General features: G+C 37.8%; 1 protein-coding gene across 3 annotated transcripts in view; it reads left to right on the top strand.

The window, feature by feature from the left end:
- TBC1D15 (TBC1 domain family member 15) overlaps positions 1–22,051 on the top strand; it is a 41,420-nt gene that overhangs the window by 15,165 nt on the left and 4,204 nt on the right. For 2 of the 3 annotated variants that reach the window (XM_063309105.1, XM_063309106.1), the window contains 10 exons: positions 2,114–2,324; positions 4,421–4,514; positions 6,707–6,904; positions 7,014–7,142; positions 8,662–8,765; positions 9,444–9,538; positions 11,269–11,385; positions 12,488–12,588; positions 14,087–14,186; positions 14,644–14,741. In XM_063309105.1, the coding sequence (XP_063165175.1) occupies positions 2,114–2,324; positions 4,421–4,514; positions 6,707–6,904; positions 7,014–7,142; positions 8,662–8,765; positions 9,444–9,538; positions 11,269–11,385; positions 12,488–12,588; positions 14,087–14,186; positions 14,644–14,741 (1,247 nt within the window). Of the gene's footprint in view, positions 1–2,113; positions 2,325–4,420; positions 4,515–6,706; positions 6,905–7,013; positions 7,143–8,661; positions 8,766–9,443; positions 9,539–11,268; positions 11,386–12,487; positions 12,589–14,086; positions 14,187–14,643; positions 14,742–20,464; positions 20,619–22,051 lie in introns of all 3 variants that reach the window. The other variant, XR_010068349.1, reaches the window with a different exon arrangement.

Here is a 22,051-nt window from a genome sequence, read left to right as displayed (position 1 = left end):
GGTCCTCTTGTCCACAGTAGTAGATCTGGTGGTCATTTGATGTGAAGTGGCTCATTCCAGTCCATTTCAGTTCACTGACGCCCAAAATGTCTATCTTTAATCTTGACATCTCACCAATAACCACATCCAATTTGCCCTGGCTCATAGATCTTACATTCCAGGTTCCAGTGGTGTGTTGATCCTTAGAACATTGGATTCGCCGTTCACCACCAGCACCGTCAGCCGCTAGCCGTCCTTTCGGCTTTGAGCTAGCTGCGTCATCACATCTGGGGCTAGTTGAACTCATCCTCTGTTCCTCCCCAGTAGCATTTTGACCATCTTCCGACCTGGGGGTCTCATCTTCCGATGGTATACCGACATATCTCTGGTTGTACTGATCCATTTAGTTGTTAACAGTACAGTTCAGTAAATGTATGTAGTAATTTATTTATTTATTTTAAAAATAGAACAAATACAAAACCGATTACATCTCTACAATATTTGTAAAAATACTATAATATGTTGTACAATATTTCTACAAAATGGTATAAATATAATACATAAAAACAAATTCAGTTACTGCATTTTACTGATAATGGACAAATTAATTAAAGCAAAATTTTAAGCAACTTTTAATAACAACTTATGTTATAAAGTAATTGTCCTTTCCAGATGACACAGTCACATGCTTCAGTACATCACAGTTGTACCCTTGGCTGTGAAACCAGTTAGCACATTTGGTTCCTTATAAGGATTGCAAAGATTCATAACACAGAATCTTAATAGATAAGTATTGTGTAGATTAATCTTGGTAATTACTCTAAGAGGTTTCTACATGATCCACTGTAATGCTTCTTTTATATTGCTATAAGACACCATCTGTTTAGAATTGCTCAGTGGAAAGAAATGCAAATAAAAAATCTCTAGAAACATTTCTAATTCCCACAGTAAATTCTCATGTTGCATTATTAAGTATTTATGCTGATTGCTGCCAGAATATAATGTTGAACGTTTTTGAATGGTTGAGAATCTGCAGAGCGTATTTTCTATTAGAGATTTCAGATTCTCATAATGTTATGCTATTTTTTAAAACAAGACAAATTTCTACTCTCATGGTGAATGGAATAACTTAAATCTGTGCTTGTGCCTGAAAGATTCTTACAGTATCTAATAAATACTTTAGATCAGCATCAGACAATCCTTTTTTCTGCATTTCCTAAAGGGCTACACCAGAAATTAATGGGGTTACCCATTCCCTCTCTTTCTCTTTGCCCTTTTACAATAACATATTATGTTATAAAGCAATTTTAAAATTTGTTTTAGTAATTTGTTATTGGTAAAAATACAGTTAAGTAATTATATAGTAATTATATGTTTTATTTATATTCTTGAATAACAAAGAACCAGTAACAAATACCAATGTTATAAAATATTAAGACATCTATTTTATTAAAACATTTTCATGTTGTGCTTCATGATTTGAACATACTGCTTTTCACCTGTTTACTATCAAGTAATCAAAAAAGAATTTTAAAAAGACAGTTCAGTAGAGTAAATAGATATTCAATCTATTCTAATTAGAGGTACATGTTTCTTAAAGAGGTAAAATGATGCTCAATTCAGTTTTGGGTTGCTGGGGGGTGGGGGGTGGGCGGTCTCTGCAGTACCTGTAGCTTGAAGCATTTTTCATTAACTGAAGCTGGTGTGTGACCTGAAGCCGTCCTTGGCAGAAGTAACCTTTCTGTAGTGGTATCTTACCCCAAACCTAGAAGACCCAGATTGTATGTTGGTTCATCCTTCACAGAAAGAGAGCTTTGATTGGGAAAGTGATTTGTCTTCTTCTGTGACTTGCGTGCTTCCTTCTCAATATATGGATGCTAAATCCTTACACATTCATGAGTGAGTGAATACTAATTCCTTGTTCATATTGAAATGGTATGATAATAAGAAATGATAATTAAAAATTAAAATCTTTGAAAATGGATAGCCATTTTTTATATTACTCACATTTAGCCAGGAAGTATTGAAACATCAAGTATTTATTTTAGAGGAAATTTCCCCAGTTGCAGGGAAAACATAATATGATCAAATACTGCAGTTGTGAAAATAATCTTTATCTTATCTATTCCTTCAGATGTTGCAGTTCGTACAACTGGCGAGAGCAAATGGTCCTTCCTTTTCAATTTAACAGATCTAAAGTCCATTAAGCAAAACAAAGAAGGAATGGGATGGTCATATTTGGTATTCTGCTTAAAGGATGATGTTGTCCTTCCAGCTCTTCATTTTCATCATGGTGATAGCAGTTTATTCATCCAGACACTTAAAAAATATGTGGTGCTTTGTGAGTAAGTATTCTTAGGATTAAACAACAACAAAAAATGTGCTTACAGTATTGTTTAAAAGCTTGTGAATTCTTTTGAATTCTCAATATTTCTGCATAAATATGACCTAAAATGTTGTCTGTTCTCCACACAAGTCCTAAAACTAGATAAAGAGAATACAATTAGACAACTGAGTCAAAAACATTATTCTTGTTCACTGATTTATTGAGGGAAATGACCCAAAGCTACATATTTGTTTTTCTACACACAAATATGTACCTTTGGATCATTTTCCTCAATATATCAATGAACAAATACTATGTTTTTGACTCATTTGTTTAATTGATAAATCTCTTTATTGAGTTTTAGGGCTTGTGTGGGGAAAAGAGCATGCTTTAGGTCATATTTATGCAGAAATATTGAGAATTCAAAAGAGTTCAGAAACTTTTAAGTATTACTGTAGATTGTCTGCAGAAACAGAATAAAACAAGGACTTTTAATGAATAATGATATAATGAAACTTTTGTTAATTGTTTTAAAATCAGTAACATAGAGCAGTGGTTCTTAAACTGTTTGACCCAATTACCCCTTTTCCTAGTCTTGAATAATATCATTACCCCTACAAAAAATAGAGATCTGTTGTTTTACCTAATTGTTTCAGCAGTGGCAGTCCCAGACTGGATCCTTGACTCACAAACAAGCAATTACAAATTGCTTCATTACCCCCAGGATATGCCCAAATTACCCATTTTGGGATAATTATCCAGTTTAAGAACCACTGACACAGACATTTGATGGACCTTTTACAAGTACTAAATTTAAAAGCTAAAATACAATTTGTAAAAAACTAGACTTTTAAGCAATCCTCTCTGTCTCCCAAGACAGTCTCCTCCTTAGTTATTTCCTTGCTCCAGGGCAAACTTCTTCTATTTTTTTATTTGTATGGATGCAGTACTATGAGCAGCTTCATATTCTAAAAGATATAATTGCAGAAAGCTTCTAGGCTGTAGCTGATTTGACATGATTCAGGAAAACGACAAGACATTTTAGAGTTCCCTGGAATAGTCTCTCTCCAAAGATGAAATGTTTGCATGTATCTAGCTTCTCCTCTAGTGAACTTATCAGGGAAAAATAAAACTGGGAAATAAAAGTGATTTCATTGTAGATGAGTATTAGACCGTAGCTGGCTAGCTCTTTCTGACACTGAGAAATCTTCAGTTAGTCGGTTAGTTAAGCATGACGTTAGAATGCTGCAAAAGGAGAAGTGTGGTTATTGGATGGAGTGAACTTTGAATCCATATCTGACTCTGCAGAAGCTTAAAATCAGCCATTGACCAGCCATAACTGACTAATTATGTTTCCTCCTACTCCTCACAATGAGAGTGATTCATTTTAAAGAAAAATCAGATAGCATTGTTCTTTCTTCACTTTCTCCCTATTAGTCACCAGTAGAACTTTGAACATGATAGAGTACTCTGATTGACCAGTTAGACTTCTTTATTAATCATTAGTTCCAAATTAGAACTTTAAGTCAATGAGAAAGAATAAATATTTTGAGGGTTTGTTTTAAAGTTAATGATACTAGAGCAGTCCATATGTCCATAGTAACATTATCGTAAATAACAGCTCTGAGCAAGTTAAGTACTTCTCATTTATGGTAAACCTTACTGAAAGCAAGTTTAATTAAAATGTAGCTATCTTAAGGGTTTTTCATTCTGATAAGTTAGCCAAGCATGACTCAGTACAACTTTTGTTTCCTGTACCATATTAGAAAACCACAGTTTTTGTTTATTAACAGTCCCATTTTCAGAAGGCCAAGATGTAATCTTCTGTTGAATTTCATATCCTCTGCCACAAGTGCATCGACTCATGTTAGTATTTAAGAATGATAACATTTATTAAAAGTCTTAAGCTTTAATAACAAAATAGTTTTTTCCCCAGGAATATTAAAAATAATAGAGCTTTGTTTCAGAAACTGGAAGTAGTGGTCAGTTTATTTTCTGTAGCAACTTTTTTTTTCAAATGCCAGTTTTATAGTTATTGTTGGCTTAGTCAAAATAGGGAACAGAATTATAGAAGGAAGTAAAGGGAAATAAGCTTTTTGCTTTTTTTCCACTCAGATCTGAGCAGGATAAAAGGATTCTTGTGAACTGCCGAAGTATTTCACAGTCCTTTGAAAATCTCCTTGATGAACCAACATGTGGCCTAATGCAGGTTGGTGTGGTTGTATTATTTATGGTAAAATTAAATGTAAGGTTTAAGTTAAAATAACAGTTTCTTGAAATAAACAGGAGGGGGTGGAGAGAGGCCAAAGACTTGTACTGAGAGAAAGTTTGAAACTTAATAAATTTTATAAAAAGCCTTTATCCAGTCATACCCAAAAACACCCCTGAAATTTGGAATGAATGAATTGACTGACATACATGAATAAGCTTGGTGCATGAAGCAAGGAAGCCAGGCAAGAGCCAGAAGAAGGAGAAAAGAGCTTGGACCCTACAAAATACTTTTATAAAGTTGCTACTATCTTGGAGATGGAAACACATCATAGAGACTATACCCAGTGCCAGCAAGCAGAGCAATACAAGGCAAAAATGTCTGCTGAAGAGCAAATGGTTTCAGATCCTTACTGGAAGCTTCTCAGGCTGAAGGTGAAGACAAAGTCAACCTAGCAGAGCCATGGACAAACTTTTTGAAAAATACACTGCACCAGTAACAAGAGAAGCATGCACATCTTTTACTGTGGGTAGAGGAAGAAAGTCAGTGGAGAGAGACTTAACTAGAAGTCACCCAGAAAAAGAAAGGGGAGAGAAAGAAGCCCAAAGGGAGATATTTATGCAGCTTATTTTCCTTCTCAGAAGAAAGGAGTCATCGTCTTCTGAGAAGGAACATTGACATTGTCTTCATCTCTAGCTAGTTCTACTTCTAGTGTAGGAGGGAGTAGACAACCCTGTATTAAGAATACAAAAATCTATAGTTGAGTGAAGATGAGGATATAGAGTCGTTTTTACTAAGTTTGAATAGGTAGCAGAATTATGTAAAAGGCCAATTGAAGATTGGATGGCTGGATTAGATCCAGGTCTAACAAAAGGGGAAAGGGGCCTTTTTTAGCCATGCTGCAAGCCCCCAAGGGATCAGGAATAACAACATAGGCTAAGATGAATGGAACTTGTCCTGGGTTTAATTAACCCAGGAAGCAGATGGACTTTAGTATTCACTTATGGTCATAGTAAACTATATTGGTAGCAAAACCAACTATACAGTTCAAGCATCAGATCAAAACTATGGTAGTTGGGGTAGTCACTAAATTACTCTTTTGAGACAGATTTTCTTGCCATGCAGAAGTGAAGGAATGATAATATCGATTTGGGTACAGGCATAAAATCAGAAAAAGGCAATTTTGGAGACAGTAGATGTTCTTCCTTCCCATCCAGATTGGATGGGTTTATAAGTAAACCTGAAAAGAGAAAACTCTTAGGAAAGTAGATGAGGCTAAGGGAAAGGGCCTGGATACTGGAGGCCTCCCATGGGAAATTGATAAAGGGGAAGTACAGAGGGAAAATCTTCTTTAGAAACCTGCTGCCAGGAAATAACAGCAGAAACAAGCAGATTGAAAAACCTACAATTGAATGTATCAATTACATATTGTATAAAGTACATAAAACCCAGTTACTCAAGAAAGAATAGAACACAATTCTAAAACAAAGATATGAAAATACCTTTGAGTGGGAAAAAAAAACACACCACCAAATATTAGCTAGATTCTACTTGCCACGGATCAGAGCTGATGTCAGTAAGCCTTGTCAGGCATGTAGAGAATGCCAGTTGGTCAGGAGAAAAGGAGTACAGAGTAAAGCTATATACATGTTTATAATGCTGGAGCCGGTCTCAAACATAATATGTAGTAGTATGGACATAGTAGGTCCTGTCCTGAAAACAGCCAAAGGAAATAAATACATATTAATGGTTTGTAACTTTGCAACACAATATTCTGAGGCAGTGGCACTACAAACTACTAATTTAATTTAATTTAATTTAAGGTGTGATATTTGTTACGGCTGCCCATTGTGTAGACCTATAATGGAGAAGTTGGTCTGTTAGGTAACTTAAACCCAGATTATTCTGGGTTTTGTGTGTCAGTAGCAAGATATTGAAGCTGGCTATGTAGCTAATTGGCAGCCAGCGCTATTGCCGAGGGATACATAGCATCCTGTCAGCAGAATTCTGTACCAGTTACAAATTCTAGATCAAGTATTCAAGTTATGCTTCTTAGTTCTGTTTCATTAAAAAAAAATCCCTTATTTTAATGTAATACTATTGTGATGAGCCTAGTCTTCACCACAGTATCTCACCAATTCTTCATATATCCATTCATCCATCTAAACAAACTCTACCTTTGTTTTTCTTAGAAATTGAAAAAGGATCCTTATACAACAACAATGGGAGGGTTTTCCAAAGTGACCAACTATATTTTTGATAGTTTACGAGGAAGTGATTCAACAAATCAGCAGCGGCCTCCATCAGAAATGGCAGACTTTATTAGTGATGCTATTCCAGGACTAAAAATAAATCAACAGGAAGAACCAGGATTTGAAGTCATTACACGAGTGAGTTTTAAGTTCTTGGAAATTTAGTTGATAACAGGACATTCATCTCTGGTGGTTTTAAAATTAATGCCTTGGCAATAATGTAACAGATTTTTGATACATGTCTTAGATTGATTTAGGAAAACGACCTGAAGCTCACAGGAGGCAACCGGTATCAGTTGAAGAGTGGACTAAGAATATGGATTCTGAAGGAAGAATCTTGAATGTGGACACTATGAAACAAATGATATTCAGCGGGGTAATATCTTAAGTTACCTCTTAAAAATTGTGTGAATTCTTTTCATTTTTTTTTCCTGCTGTTCAATCATGTCCGATTCTCTGTGACTACCTAGACTAGTCCCTGCAGTTTTCTTGGCAAGATTTCAGAAGTGATTTGCCATTGCCTCCTTCCTAGGGCTGAGAGGGTTGTGCCCAAAGTCACCCAGCCAGCTTTCATGCATAAGGCAGGACTGGAACTCGTAGTCTCCTGGTTTCTAGCTCGTTGCCTTAACCACTAGACCAGACTGGCTCTCTTCTTTGTATTATAGCTAGTTAGAAATACTAAAGTCTGATTAATCTTTAACAATGTTAAATGACCTTTAAAACTATGGAAAAGCAATTTATTTTAAGACCAGTTTTGAGGTTAATAATTCTTTCATTAATCTAAAAAAAATCAATTTCAGAGATTATTACTGTATAGATGTCAGCCAGAAGGGCTATATTATTATATGATGGTCATCTGGTTATTACCAAATCAATTGTAGGGGCCAGAATCCAGGAATAAGAATCCCTTGGAGTTAAACAGCTTAGTATAGTGTTTAGTGAGTTGGACTAAGACTGGTGATGGGTCCAGATTCAAGGCCATCGTCATCCATGAAAGCCCATTGAGTTACTTTGGACCACTCAGTTTCTGTCTGCACAGCCTACCTCAGGTGATTATTGTCATGGAGAAAAAATGGAGAGGGAATGCTCTGTATACCTACTTGAGCTCTTGGATGAAAGATAGGATGTAAGTCTAAAAAACAGACACAGTGTGAAAAATACATAGAACAAATAATAATAGTATTCTACCAATCCTTAAAGACAGAAGCTAATAGAATGTGCTAACTTTACTATAATGTTTAACTTCTTTCCAAATCTATATTTTTATATAAAGAGTAACTTGCATTCATTTGTATCATTCATATAAAAGATATATTGAGGAAGGAATGGTGCTCTGAAGTATACAGATGAAATATCAGTAAAAAGATGTGCAGTAAAACATTGGTAACAGCTGTACCACTTGGATGACTGCCTAAATCTTTCAAAGCAAAGACAAACCTTCCTTTGTTACTATACTTCATAGTAATTTTTAAAACACTGAAGTGAAATGTTTTGATAACTATAGGAAGTCATATTCCTCCTGGAAGATTCTCAGTCTAAAACTTGATGACACAAGATAGGAAAAACAAACAGGCTAGAGAGAGAGATGTTACGGAAAAGAAGTGATGAAAGGCCAAACTATTAATTTTTGTTAGTAAATCAGTGCTACCAAATTAAGCCTGGGAAACTAAAATCAGAAATATTATAAAAAAGTAGAAGATTAGCCTACTCATGAGAGTATGAGAATCACCTTGACTACCTCACAAGAGATGAAACACAGAAATTTGAGCCAAGAATCAAAAGAAATAGTAGCAGTTAAGGATGGTAGTGCTACCATTATAGAACTTCTTGGTCTTCTTGTTTCACTTATAAAGTACCCAGTGTTGCCTTTATCCTTTTTTTCTTTTTCTCCCAAGGGGCTTTGTCATGCTTTGAGGAAGGAAGTGTGGAAATTCCTGTTGGGTTACTATCCTTGGAATAGTACTAGGGACGAGAGGACAAGTATGCAGAAAAGGAAAATGTAAGCATGATATTTTAAAACAGTGAAACAGTAATGACATCTTTAAAGAGGAAGCAGCAAAATGGTGGTGGCTGGATTTCATGCCTTTCTGTGGGATTGGAGAAGATGGCTTAAATCAGTCTGGTGATGACATTATGAATGGTAGTGCTGAGATTTTGGGGACATGTGAAGTTCTTTCTATTTGGGTATTTTACGTCTGTGATTTGTACACTGATTTTATTTTTCCTATTGGTAAAAATTGGCAGTAAAGCATGCATTTATTTGCTGGTTTGGTGCCAAATTTCTGTGGTATGTTTTGTGGGGTCTCTTAGGCCCCAAAAGGAGATGTGGACCACACATTGCCCATTCCTTAACTAAATATGTGTAACCAGGCTTTAGAATAGGGATATCTATCATGTGAGATGTAAGCTGTGTGTTTGGAGGACAGCATTTAATGTTATCATCCCTAGATTGTCAAGTTATATTTTGTGTTCTTAAAGAGTTATACAGGCTAAAAACTGGAAAAATCATAACTTTTGGGGTTCTAGTGTAAATGTTATTCCCATGCAGAGTAGTAACTACCAACTATTTACATACAAATATACCATATGAACTAGCTTGCTTTCTTTTAAATGCTCCATATTTCAAATTACACAATATCTTTATCATGCTTTCTAACTGATTTTTTTTATTCTTCAGAGATGAGTATTTTAGGATGAAACTTCAGTGGAAATCTGTCAGTGAAGAACAAGAAAAAAGAAACTATAGATTGAGGGATTACAGAAGTCTTATTGGTAATTTTTAGAAGTATAGAATTCCATACAATATAAATATTAGAGACAAACTAACGTTTTTCCTATTATAGGGATGAAAATATATTGTGTGATTTTTAAAGATGATTTCAGTGCATCCGAGTTAGTCTTTTTTTTTTCCCCTTCCAGCACTCTTCCCATGTAAACAGATAACTTCCTAAAGATATGAACAATATAAAGTAACAATATAATGGCTGTAAGAATCTGACACACTTGTCCCAATAATAGTCTGACTCACGCATCAATTAAAATGCAGAATTCTGATTTATTGAAGATGTGTACAGAACAAAGGAAAAAGCCACAACTAAAGATTCCCACCTAAACTTCCTACCTAATTAAAAGCAAGCAGGCAAGACAGAACCCCCCTTCACATTCCTTTTCGCCTAGCTCCAACAGTCCTGCATGCCAAGTCCAGATGTCTTCGGTTGGTATGACCTTGACTCTTATCATTAGCCCAAACAGTGTACTTTCACACTCCCTTCTGGTGCTTGACACGTGTTGACTCAACATGGCAGATGAACACGATCAAATGATTCGTCAACTCTTTGATAGTGGATTCTGACAATGGCCTTCTCAGTCCATTCATGCATTTTTATTACGACATAAATGGTTATTTCAGTATGCTAAATTAAATTTTGTGTTTGTGTGTATGTGTATGTGTAATATCAAACAGTAATATCATATGAACTTTAGAAAATGCAGACATTCTTTTATAGGCTCTAGTTCTGTAAGAGGCTGTTCTTCTGTTTGCTTACTTATATATTTAAACAATATACATGGTTGCCCACTTGCCATGTAACTCAGGGTGTCTAGCAGATAATGAAAAATAATAATAATAAACCAAACATTATAAATATATTGCACTGAGGACATATTTATACATTCAGACAATTAAAACAATTTCATACAACCTCCTGATCTAGTGCCTGGGGGAAGAGCCAGGTCTTCAAGGCCTTTCGAAAAGGGAAGCAGGGTCAGTCATCTGGATCTCAGGGGGAATGCTGTTCCAAAAGACAGGCACCAAGACAGAGATGGCACGTCTGCTGGGTCCTGCAAGATTTTTTGCTGCTTGAGTGCTAGGACCTGGAGCATGCCAACCCTGTGAAATATTATTTCAGGGGGAGCCTACACACATTGTTAAAGACATCACAATTCTTTGCAATAGGTTTCATTGAAAATCAGATGGTGATACTGTGCATTCTGTGGTATATTAAAGTAGCATAAAAGCATAGCATATAAACACTAAGTGGAAAACTAAGCATAGCAATAATTAAGCAAATGTAATATGACAGAATTTTCCAATTATGTCATCTAATGTCATAACAGCCAATTAGATCCCCAGCAAAATTTCTTTAATTTAAACTTGATGACATATCTTTCTATTACCATTAAATATAAAGTAACATATATCTAGAAAGTTTGAGTCACATTCCATTTTTAACGTATTTTAAGTAGATCTCAATAAGATTTCTTCCACTGAATTTTTTTTATTTTAATCATGAACTTTCTATAAAATGTTACATTTAGAAAGTGTTTGAAAAATTGTTTATTAAAAATCATTCTATTTGATACAGAAATATATTTTTTTCCTTTTAGATACTCTTAACAGCTGTTTTAATGCCTTTGTCTTGCCAGCTACTTCAAGTTCAGCACATTTGAAGACATAGGCTTCAAGTTTTGAAAATGCATTAACTGCGTGTTTTTTTTTCCAGAAAAGGATGTAAACAGAACTGATCGAACAAACAAATTTTATGAGGGTCAAGATAATCCTGGATTGATATTGCTTCATGACATTTTGATGACCTATTGTATGTATGACTTTGATCTGGGTAAGTAAAGCTTTATATAGTTGTATTGACCCTGTGAAGTGTTATTTCTTGAAATTAATCTTGAAGACAGTCTGACATATTCAGTCTTAAAATTTTAATTAAGAGATAAATAAGATGGAGCTTTTTATACAAGGAGAGGGTTACTTTCAGGGCTTTTGATTATAGACTCACCATCTCAGAATCCAATGCTGTTATTTTTCCTCCATGAGCAGGCTGATAGCACAACGGTGACTAATTTTTTTCTTAATTTTATTGGAGGGAGAAACTTATTTAGTGTAGGGAAGAGGTCTTTTTATATTGTTGATGGCCAATAGAAATAATATTTGATTACTATCCCAGGAGATAAACATTGTAAGCCATGTATTTTTGTTTTTTGTGGAGGAGCATTCTATCAAATAAGCTCCTATCTGAAATCTAGAGTGATGGAACCTAGACACAGGTTTACTACTTAAGTGAGAACTTAAGTATTATGTTTTGCTATCCATGATTTGCCAAAAGGAAAATGAGTCCACAGCCTCTATTTTTTCTGTAGCTAATTTTCTTTATGGAGAGGGGAAAAGGCTTTTCCCTTTTCAAAACAGAGGTCATTATCCTGCTACTTGTGAGAATTTCTGAGAATTTAATGTTAGTCTAAAACGATATGGTCATCTTTGCTAATTTAGTATATGATTCAATATAATTCCCATGTTTTGATATCATGTTACCATTCAACATTTCTTTTAAGTAGAGCAGCACTGTAAATAACAGGGAAAAAGACTAAATATATTAGATGGCATCTTAAAATGCAGAATATAACATACCTTTATTATATTTCTTTTTTCTTTATTATTTATCTTTTAGTACATTTATATTGTAATCTTCTGCCATGGAAGAGGTCCGGTATTAATCAGGCATAATTACTTCTAACACTTTAATCTCCTTCATATAAAAAAAGTGTTTAAAAGTTCTGAAAGTTTTTTTTTTTTTAAAAATGGCACTTATTTCTTTATCTATATGTATATATATTTGTATATCTTTTTTTAGGGATTTGTTCTTAGTTCCAGAATTTGGCACCTCAGAAAGGACAAATGTTCAACAATTCATTTTTTCCTTTTCTTTTAAGGTTATGTTCAGGGAATGAGTGACTTACTTTCACCTGTTTTGTATGTGATGGAGAATGAAGTGGATGCTTTTTGGTGCTTCGCATTGTACATGGATCAAATGGTAAATATTTTCATCTTCTGTATTACTGTTCTCTTAAGTTAATACTGGAAAATGTTATTTCCTTATGTCACCTTCTCTGTTTCTTCATAATATATTTCTTACTGAGTAGTATACTCAGACATAAAGTGTTAAAATTTGCTGCAATATATGAAGTCAGAAACAGACGGAATGTTCTGAATTATACCTGTATAGTCACACTGCAAAGGAGATTGTATATACTGTGTAGCATGTGTCGTATGATGTTCTTTTTCCTCAATTAGCAACTTAAATATGCTTGTAGCTTCCATTCTAGTTGATCATTATTAAATGTGTATTTAAGTTTAAGAACTGGTACCTGATTTTTTTGTTCTCTTCCCTCCTGACCCATTTCCCCAGGTGTCATTTAGATTATAAACTGGTAGATAGGAATTCTTGGATTTTGCCAAGCATATGTAAGCTGCTCTGGGATTCTATTTATATAATAATAGAGTAAAATGCTTAGAGTATCACCTGAGATCAGACATAGTAATGCATTGAATGCATGTTCACAAGGATTTTGACCTAATATATATTGCAGTATGACTAGTGTAACAGTAGCTTTATTAATGCGAAGCTGTAACAGGAAGGAAGGGTTCAATTTCCTTCCTTTGAGAATTCCTCCATGGGAATTTTCTTTCTGCTGAAAAGGGTGGAACCCACATAAAGTTTATTCATTCATATATGTGAATAAATGAAGTTTGTGTGGGTTCCACCCTTTTATTTTCATATATAAATAAATACATACATACATACACACACACACTTAATCTGTATGCCTTTTCCATTTAAATCCAGCAATTCAGCATACACAATGAAATCCTGTGTTCATTGTCATGCAGATAATTATTTATCAAGCCCAATATACATGCAATAATACTAACTTCTGTAATCTGCTATTGTTATTTATCCCAATTCTTTTCAGAAGGCAGCTATCATACATTTTAAAGTGTATAGGTATATCAATTCGGTGAATTCACATATATGAACAGCCATATGTGAATACACTTGGACATACGGTGTAATTTATTTAGAAACAGATGGAGGTATCCATGCTTACCATAGTTATCATTTATGTTTCTGTTGAATTAAATTATTATATCAATCGTGAGATTGACTTCAGCCTTGATATTCTGCCGGAAGTCCCTTAAAATATGGCTGTGTCAGCAGGCCTGGGGATCTCAAGGAAATGGTGATTTGATAAGATGGCTGTATTCTTTTTAACATCAGTTCTCTCCACTATCCTGTTACTAAAAATATTGTTGATGTCTTTTAATTGTAGTTTTTAACATTTGGATTTTATGATTGTTTTTATGTAAGCCACCTAGAGTCACTTTATTATGAGATGGGCAGCTATATAAATGTGGTAGATAAATAAACTGTTAAGACCAGTATTAGATTTAGACATAAATACATTTTTATATATTTTCTTATCACTGTTTCTGAGTACTCACATAAAGTATTCTATTTGTTTCTCATAAAGCATCAAAATTTTGAAGAGCAAATGCAAGGCATGAAGACACAGTTAATTCAACTAAGCACTTTACTTCGCTTGTTAGATAGTGGATTCTGCAACTATTTGGGTATGTGTAATTTTAAAAAAAATATATTCTAGATATTTCTTTAGACCATTTTCCTGCATCAATTATTTTCTTAGTTTTCAAGAGTCTTTGGTTTTTAGATGGCAACCTGCTTCATGCATAACTTTGGCCCAAGTTTTTTTAATCATGGCTTGTAGAACAAGCCATCCTGGTTCATGCATCTCTAAGCCTAAAGCAAGCATTGTGCCCTAGTGTTAAATGTGAATCAGGTGACTGTTTCAGCCTATCTGCATCCATAGTTCAAATAATCTTTGGATAGCAATGTTTAGATTTTTGTCCTGAACTGACAATGAAAGAGGCATGGCAATATTATATAAATTATTATGTTTATCTATAGAATCATCACTTTGCCCAATACATTCTCTTTACCTGCTTTTTCTTGTGAAGTTAAATAACTTTCTAACATAATTTATGAATTATTTTCCCCCCATTTCTTTAGAATCTCAAGATTCAGGCTATCTTTATTTTTGTTTCCGATGGCTTCTAATAAGATTTAAAAGAGAATTTAGTTTTCAAGATATTCTTCGTTTATGGGAGGTAAGAAAAGTAGTGGTTTTATGGCAACATTTAAATTCTAATGCACTGGCTTAAATGCAGAAAACATGATCATTCTTGAGAACGAATAACAAACTATTTTCAATATTTTCTTCCGATATAATTTATTTTCCAAAAAAAAGTTGAAAATTCTTTTGTGACTCTGTTTATTCAGTTATAGAAATGTATCTAAGTTGAATTATAGTTTAACTAAAATGTTCAATTTTTAAAAATATACTACTGGAGTATTTGTTAATAGCATAATTAATACAAATAAAAATAGCACAGAATACAATTTTAAGAGATCACCTAATGAACAGTGCATAATGTCCTTTAGGCCATACCAGGCATGGCATGATACATCAAGCAGATGGGCCTGGGCTCATTTTTGTGGGTATCTGGAGTTTTAAGGGGGGAAATGGGTGCATTAAGCACCAATAAACTTGTGCTCCTTAACATTATCCTTTCTGACACACACCCAAACTGCTAAAACAAAACAAAAAGCCAAAACATAAAAGAAGTGCTGGCAGGCCATACATTTGTATCCCTGATGCCAGTTTGCACACCAGAAAGTAACAATCCTGTTAGAAGATTTTGCCTTTTTTTTTTTTAGTCTCAAAATGGTGACCTAGACTTTATTTATTTATTTATTGTTCAAATTTAATTACTGCCCATCTCCCCCAAAAGTGGGACTCGGGGCAGATTATAATAAAATCAAACTCCAATCAGAAATGTTAAAATCTCATAAAACTGGACCCATTACAATTATTATAAAATGCAATAAATGAATGTAAAATCCAAGAGGGTGTAAAATTCCAAGCTGGTGGGAGGGCCTCTAGGGTGTGAGCCACCCCCAAGAATGGTTACCCACTTTCCCACCCCAGGCGAGACGGCAGAACCAAGTCTTCAGGGCCTTCCAGAAGGTCAGGAGTGAAGGGGCCTGCCTCACCTCCGGGGGCAAGATGTTCCAAATGGTGGGGGCCACTACAGAGAAGGCCCGTTTCCTGGACCCCGCCAGATGAAATTCTCTTACGGACGGGGTCCGTAATATGCCCTCTCTGGATGATCAGGTGGGGCGGGCCGATGTAATGGGGATGAGACGGTCCTTCAGGTAACCTGGCCCCATGCCATGTAGGGCTTTAAAGGTGATAACCAACACCTTGAATTGGACCCGGAAGCAAATGGGCACCCAGTGCAGCTTGCGCAGCAAAGGTGTTATATGTGCCAACCTAGGGGCACCAAAAATGGCCCGTGCGGCTACATTCTGGACCAGCTGAAGCTTCCAGATACTCTTCAAGGGTAGCCCCATGTAGAGCGCATTGCAGTAGTCTATATAGGAGATGACCAGGGCGTGAGTGACTGTTTGGAGGGCTTCCTGTTCCAGGAATGGGCGTAACTGGTACACAACCCAAAGTTGCACAAAGGCCCTCCTGGCCACAACTGCCACCAGCTCTTTAAGCAGGAGTCGTGAGTCAAGGAGAACCCCCAGATTACGCACTGCATCTGTCTGGGGCAGTGCAACCCCATCCAGAACTAAAGATGACAATTTCCTGGAAGGTGAGGCGCCATCAATCCACAGCCACTCTGTCTTACCAGGGTTCAGCTGAAGCCTGTTGTTCCCCATCCAGGCCCCCACAGCCCCCAGGCACTGAGAAAGGGCAGTCACTGCATCACTTACCTCACCTGGGATGGAGATGTATAATTGGGTATCATCGGCATACTGATGATACCTCATCCCGTGGTGACAGATGATCTTACCCAGTGGTTTCATGTAGATGTTAAATAAGAGAGGAGAGAGAACGGAACCCTGCGGCACCCCACAGTAGAGGGGTCGAGGGTCGGATCTCTCCTCTCCTATCACTACCCATTGGGATTGGCCCTGGAGGAAGGAGGTGAACCAGCGCAGAACTACGCTGCCCACCCCTAACTCCCTGAGCCGTCCCAAAAGGATACCATGGTCAATGGTATTGAAAGCCGCTGAGAGGTCAAGGAGAGGAAGGATGGATGCACTGCCTCCATCCCACTTCCGCCAGAGATCATACATGAGTGCGACCAATGCAGTTTCTGTTCCATATCCTGGCCTGAAACCTGACTGAAAGGGGTCCAGATAATCCATTTCATCCAGAATCCTCTGGAGTTGCAATGCCACCACCTTCTCAACCACTTTCCCCAAAAAGGGGAGGTGGGAGACTGGACAAACATTTTCCAGCACAGTTGGGTCCAGCGATGGCTTCCTGAGGAGGGGGTGCACTAGTGCCTCCTTAAAGGCCACCAGGAACACTCCCTCACTTAAGGATGTATTTACCATTGCTTGGATCCAACCACACGTCACCTCCCAAGCTGCCTTCACCAGCCAGGAGGGGCATGAATCTAACTGACAGGTGGTAGCATTCACAATCTGGAGGATCCTGTCCACTTCCTTGGGTCCAATAGGATCAAACTGCTCCCAGATAACAAGGCTAAAATGTTCCCTCGGCATCTCTTCAGACTCTGCTTCACGCATGGAGTCCAACTTGGAACGGATCTGAGTGATTTTATCCTGCAGATGCTCAGAAAACTCTTCCGCACAGCCCTGTAGGTGGGTCACTGGGCCCACCTTCCCCAAAAGGGTACGTGTGATCTTAAACAGGGCTGTCGGACGGCAATCTGCAGATTCAATAAGAGCGGAGAAACACTGCCATTTTGCTGCTCTTACCGCCACAAGGTAGGCCTTAATAGCGGCTCTAGCTTGTGTTCGGTCAGATTTGGTCTTTGTCTTCCTCCAGTGGTGCTCTAGGCATCTCTTACGCCGCTTCAAAACCCTCAGCTCCTCCATGAACCACGGGGAGTGTTGGGTTGGATGAGGCAAGAGAGGCCGCACAGGTGCGATCCTGTCCAAGGCCCCGGCCACCTCCCTATTCCAGGCAGCAGCCAGGCCCTCCGCTGGACCGTGCAGCAGATCCTTGGTATAACCCCCAGCTCCCTCTGAAACCTCACTGGGCCCATCAGTCACCGGGGGCGGACCAATCGAACGGGTCCCACCTCCCTGCAGGGCCGGGCAGCATAAGAGAATCCCACCAGGGCATGATCTGACCATGACACTGGGGATAGATGCAGCTGTCCCCTCAGATTACGTTGCCACTGCTCCAACAAGAAAACCAAGTCCGGAGTGAGACCACTGTCTCAAGTCGGGTCCCAGATAATCTGGGACAGGCCTATGGCTACCATGGCAGCCATGAACTCCTGAGCTGCCTCTGAGGCCTGCCCCAGGGAAGGCAGATTGAAGTCTCCCAGAACCATAAGTCTGGGGAACTCTACCACCAACCCTGAGATGACCTCCAGCAGCTCAGGCAGGGAGGTTGCTACACAACAGGGAGGCTGGTACAGTAGCAGCACTCCCAACTGTTCTCAGGAACCCAACTTGAAAAACAGGGTCTCACACCCGGGCACCTGTGGAGCAGGGCCCCTGAAGGCCACCAGAGACTCTCAGATGACAACAGCCACCCCTCCTCCCCTACCCTGGTATCTCAGCTGGTGTCACACCTGAAACCCAGCCGGGCACATTTCCGAAAGGGCTACCCCCCTTTATGGGCCCAGCCAGGTCTCAGTGATACACGCCAGGTCTGCCCTCTCTTCTGCGATCAAATCGCATATGAGGGGTGCCTTGTTGTTAACTTACCTGGCGTTAAGGAGCAGCAGCCGGAGACCAGGGCCCTCAAGGATTTGCTTTCCGGGGCCTGGGTCTGAACTCGGAAGGTCGGAACACGCCACTGGTAGCAGACACCGGGGGCGTCTTCCCCGAAGATGGCCCGCCCTCCAGTTCCCGTCATAGCATCCCCGACCCGTCACCACCTCAATGGCACACCCCGCCCTATAGCCCCCAGAATTTCCAGGCCCAGTTGCCTCCACTCCCAGACCTCCAGAAACCCTGGATGGAAATAAGGGTCTCCTCCTCCACTCGTGCATCCCCAAGACTCACTCAATGGCCGGGCGGTGGCCGGCCTCACAGCACACCAGATCACACTCTCGGTGCTGTGGGAGCCTAGCCAATGCTCCTCACACTCTCCCTGTGCCCCCTCTCAGCCTCTCTCACTGGTCGATGGGGAGGCACCCATCCATTCCTGCCCCCCTGTCTCTCACACAGGGGGTAAGCACTCTTACAACCACACACAACCACACACCTCTGGACTCCCCCGTGTCTCTCACACTCGGAGGGGAGTACCACACAAACACTGGAGGGACCCTCTTAACTGCCTGCTGTCTCTGGGCAGGTTGGGGGGTGACCCACGCCCAAACTCTGGACTATTTCCCACCTGTCGCCTCCCCACCAAGACCCTTCGTCCAGGGAGGTTCTGGCACCGGGGTCGAAAGTCCAAGGAGCTCATCACTCCCTGTCATCAACCGTACCACTCAGTCCAAAGTCAATCAAAATCGCCCCCCCCCCAACATGCCGAGATCCGCTGCACTGGGATCTGCTGTCCTGAAAAATAAATTTATCATTAAAATGAATAAACTAGAACATACACAGTATTACAGTAAAAGGTGTAGAAATTAGATGGAGGACACCCAAGATATAGATACTAGGGAGTTTCATAAAGAAAAGTTTAAGATTTATATATACATTGAGATCAACACACTCTTTCAAAACCAAACAAAAACAAGTCATTTATACAATCCTGGAGAACTAATAACAATTTAGCTTTTTTTAATCATGTAAAAGGGAAATCATAACAATGGTATCTACTTGAAGGCAGAAGCTGGAAAGATTCTTGCCTTTTGGAACAACTCTGTCTTGGATCAGGTTACAGAGAGAGGATGGTGGGAATACAGCCATTTATCCTTGGATCTGATGTCTAGTGTACAATATTATAACATATTATTGATTCTAGGTCATGCCCATAATCATTCATGGAATGATGAATGGCTTATGGAACAGTTCATACCTGAGTTTTTTAAAATATGTATCAAAATAAGCATTTTTCCTAAATATAAAACTGCATTTATTTCTTTATTTCATTTTGATCCATTCCAGTGTCCATTTCTATTATGTTTATTCTTCTGTGTCTTTAGCGCTCTCCCTTTTCAGTGTAGCCTGAAAATTTGATAAGGGTTCTACCTGCTTCTTTGTCTAAGTCATCAATAGTGCTCAAGTCCTCCACCTTCCTCTAGCTTAATAAGAAGCCACCTTTACCTTTTTTGAACCAATGATGTATCCAGCTGATGGTAGGATACTTGTAGGTGGTTGCAGATGTTACACATTAATGACCCATTAATTCTCTCTTTTTTCACCAAATGGGATAGAAATTTATTTGAGAGAACTGCTATATATCACTGACCTTGTTAGTCAAATTGATGCAAATCCTAGTTAATGATGTATTCAAGCTTACTTTATGTTGACTCTTGTTTGGCTCTTTCTCCTCCCCCAATTTCTCATTTCAAACACAATAACATTCTCTTGTTTTAGATGTGATTTTTCAAGGCAATAGTACTATTGATAACTTGATGATGTTCTACTTTTGTTAAAGCCAGAGCAATCCTACCTGCTCCTAATTAACTGCCTTTGACATTCCCAATTCAGCAGAGTGGAATTAAAGGAGGAATAGCTTCCTTTGTACCCAATGGGAGAGAAATACTTTAGCCCACTGAAGAACTCTATTTTTCTCCTGGTGGAGGACATTCATTATTTAGCTCTAACTCTCTTCTGACTCACCATTACCACCCTTTCCTTTTTCTGTCTCCTGACTTAGAGCTGTACTTTGAGGACAGAATGGCTACAGATCTTTAAGCGTTTGGAGGAAGAAAATCTAATCTATTCAGTGGGTTCTGGAATAGTGCCCCAGGGGCCATAAAATTGTGGCCTCAACTGGGCAAGTCCTTTTATAGTAAGATAATTGGACAAAGGTAAACCCTTGCCCTGGTAATTCAGCTTCATAGTCTCTGTTTCTTTTCTTATCACTCCATTATTAGCAGTATAAGGAGGACCTGCCTGCCTTATTGCTTGGAAACCAACAGTGTACCCCACTACTTGATGGCCAATGTAATGAGAAATTATATTTCCTTCTCATCTTCTGTACATTTTGCAAGATGAACACAGAAAGAGATGAGATAATATCCACTGCAAAGAAAATAAAAAGGGACAAGGAGTTCCAGGATTTCAAATGTTCAGGGGCAAACATGAGAAATATTAATGAAAATATGGAGTGCTAAAATCTCTCATAAAATGGCTCATAGTTAGGTCTTTTTCAAGAGAAATCTTAAAGATTGGTTTAATTATGTATCTTGAAACTATCAAACATATTTAAACTTCATTCACTGAATGTTTGTTTCTAGACATTTCTGTTTTACATTCTCAGGATTTCTGTTCCTCTTTGTTTTCTCTCCTAGTAAAGAATAGACAAATTCATTCTTAGCCATGTTGAAGCAGTTTTGTTTCCTGACGGCATATGTTACTTACCCTATTATGCCAGTGTTTGGTTTTGGTTCCCTGACTTTCAGTAACATATATTCCCATGTAATAATTTTTAAGTCTCATGAGAAATATCTAATATTAGTTGTAGATGGCTGATGCTAACAGCACATTGATTGCTCTGCCTTTTTCCTTGTCAGGGCCTTCAGAAAAAGCTGTAATAAGAAATGAACTATACATACAAAATACAATATCTTGCTTATGAAGTATAGAGATAAGGTTTTCATTAGAACTAGCAACTTTGAAATATCCATAGCCTTTAATGGAATCAATAATTAAAAGTTAGCCAACTATTTTTCTCCTGATGTATTAAGTTTCCAGAAAAAAAATAATTTGGTGACTGGATATTATAGTTATAATCAGTGTTAAGTTGACATGTAAACTGAATGATGATTCAGCTGAAATATCAATATCAAATACACACACATACACACATAAAGCATGGAAGCATTTATTATATTATATCATACTATAAAGTTTAAGAGATGAGCTAGTGCAGTGTTTTTATTTTTTATTTTTTTATTCTATTTTTTTATTTTATTGATTTTATTGATTTGTATGGCTGCCCATCTTAGAATACAACTCTGGGCAGCTCACAACAATAAAACCATAAAACCTTTGATACGCAAATTCCATTAACTGGACAGCCAGGATAGGCTTTTGCATGGCATGGTTCCCAGAGTTATGGAAACAGTGTGTTAGGGGGATTTGGAGTATTGATGGGTGATTTGGAGTATTAATGCGTCATTTGGATGTTGTAAGCATCTGCAAGATTTATTATAGCCCTGACCTACTATGATTTTGCAGAGCAAAATGTAACAATCCTATATAAAATCCTTACCTTCATTTTTTTAACTTCCAAAATTAT

This window comes from Candoia aspera, chromosome 7 (genome assembly GCF_035149785.1).
Source record: "Candoia aspera isolate rCanAsp1 chromosome 7, rCanAsp1.hap2, whole genome shotgun sequence".
Taxonomy (NCBI): domain Eukaryota; kingdom Metazoa; phylum Chordata; class Lepidosauria; order Squamata; family Boidae; genus Candoia; species Candoia aspera.
The sequence above is the reverse complement of the archived record's forward strand: the minus strand, read 5'-3'. Positions and strand labels throughout refer to the sequence as shown.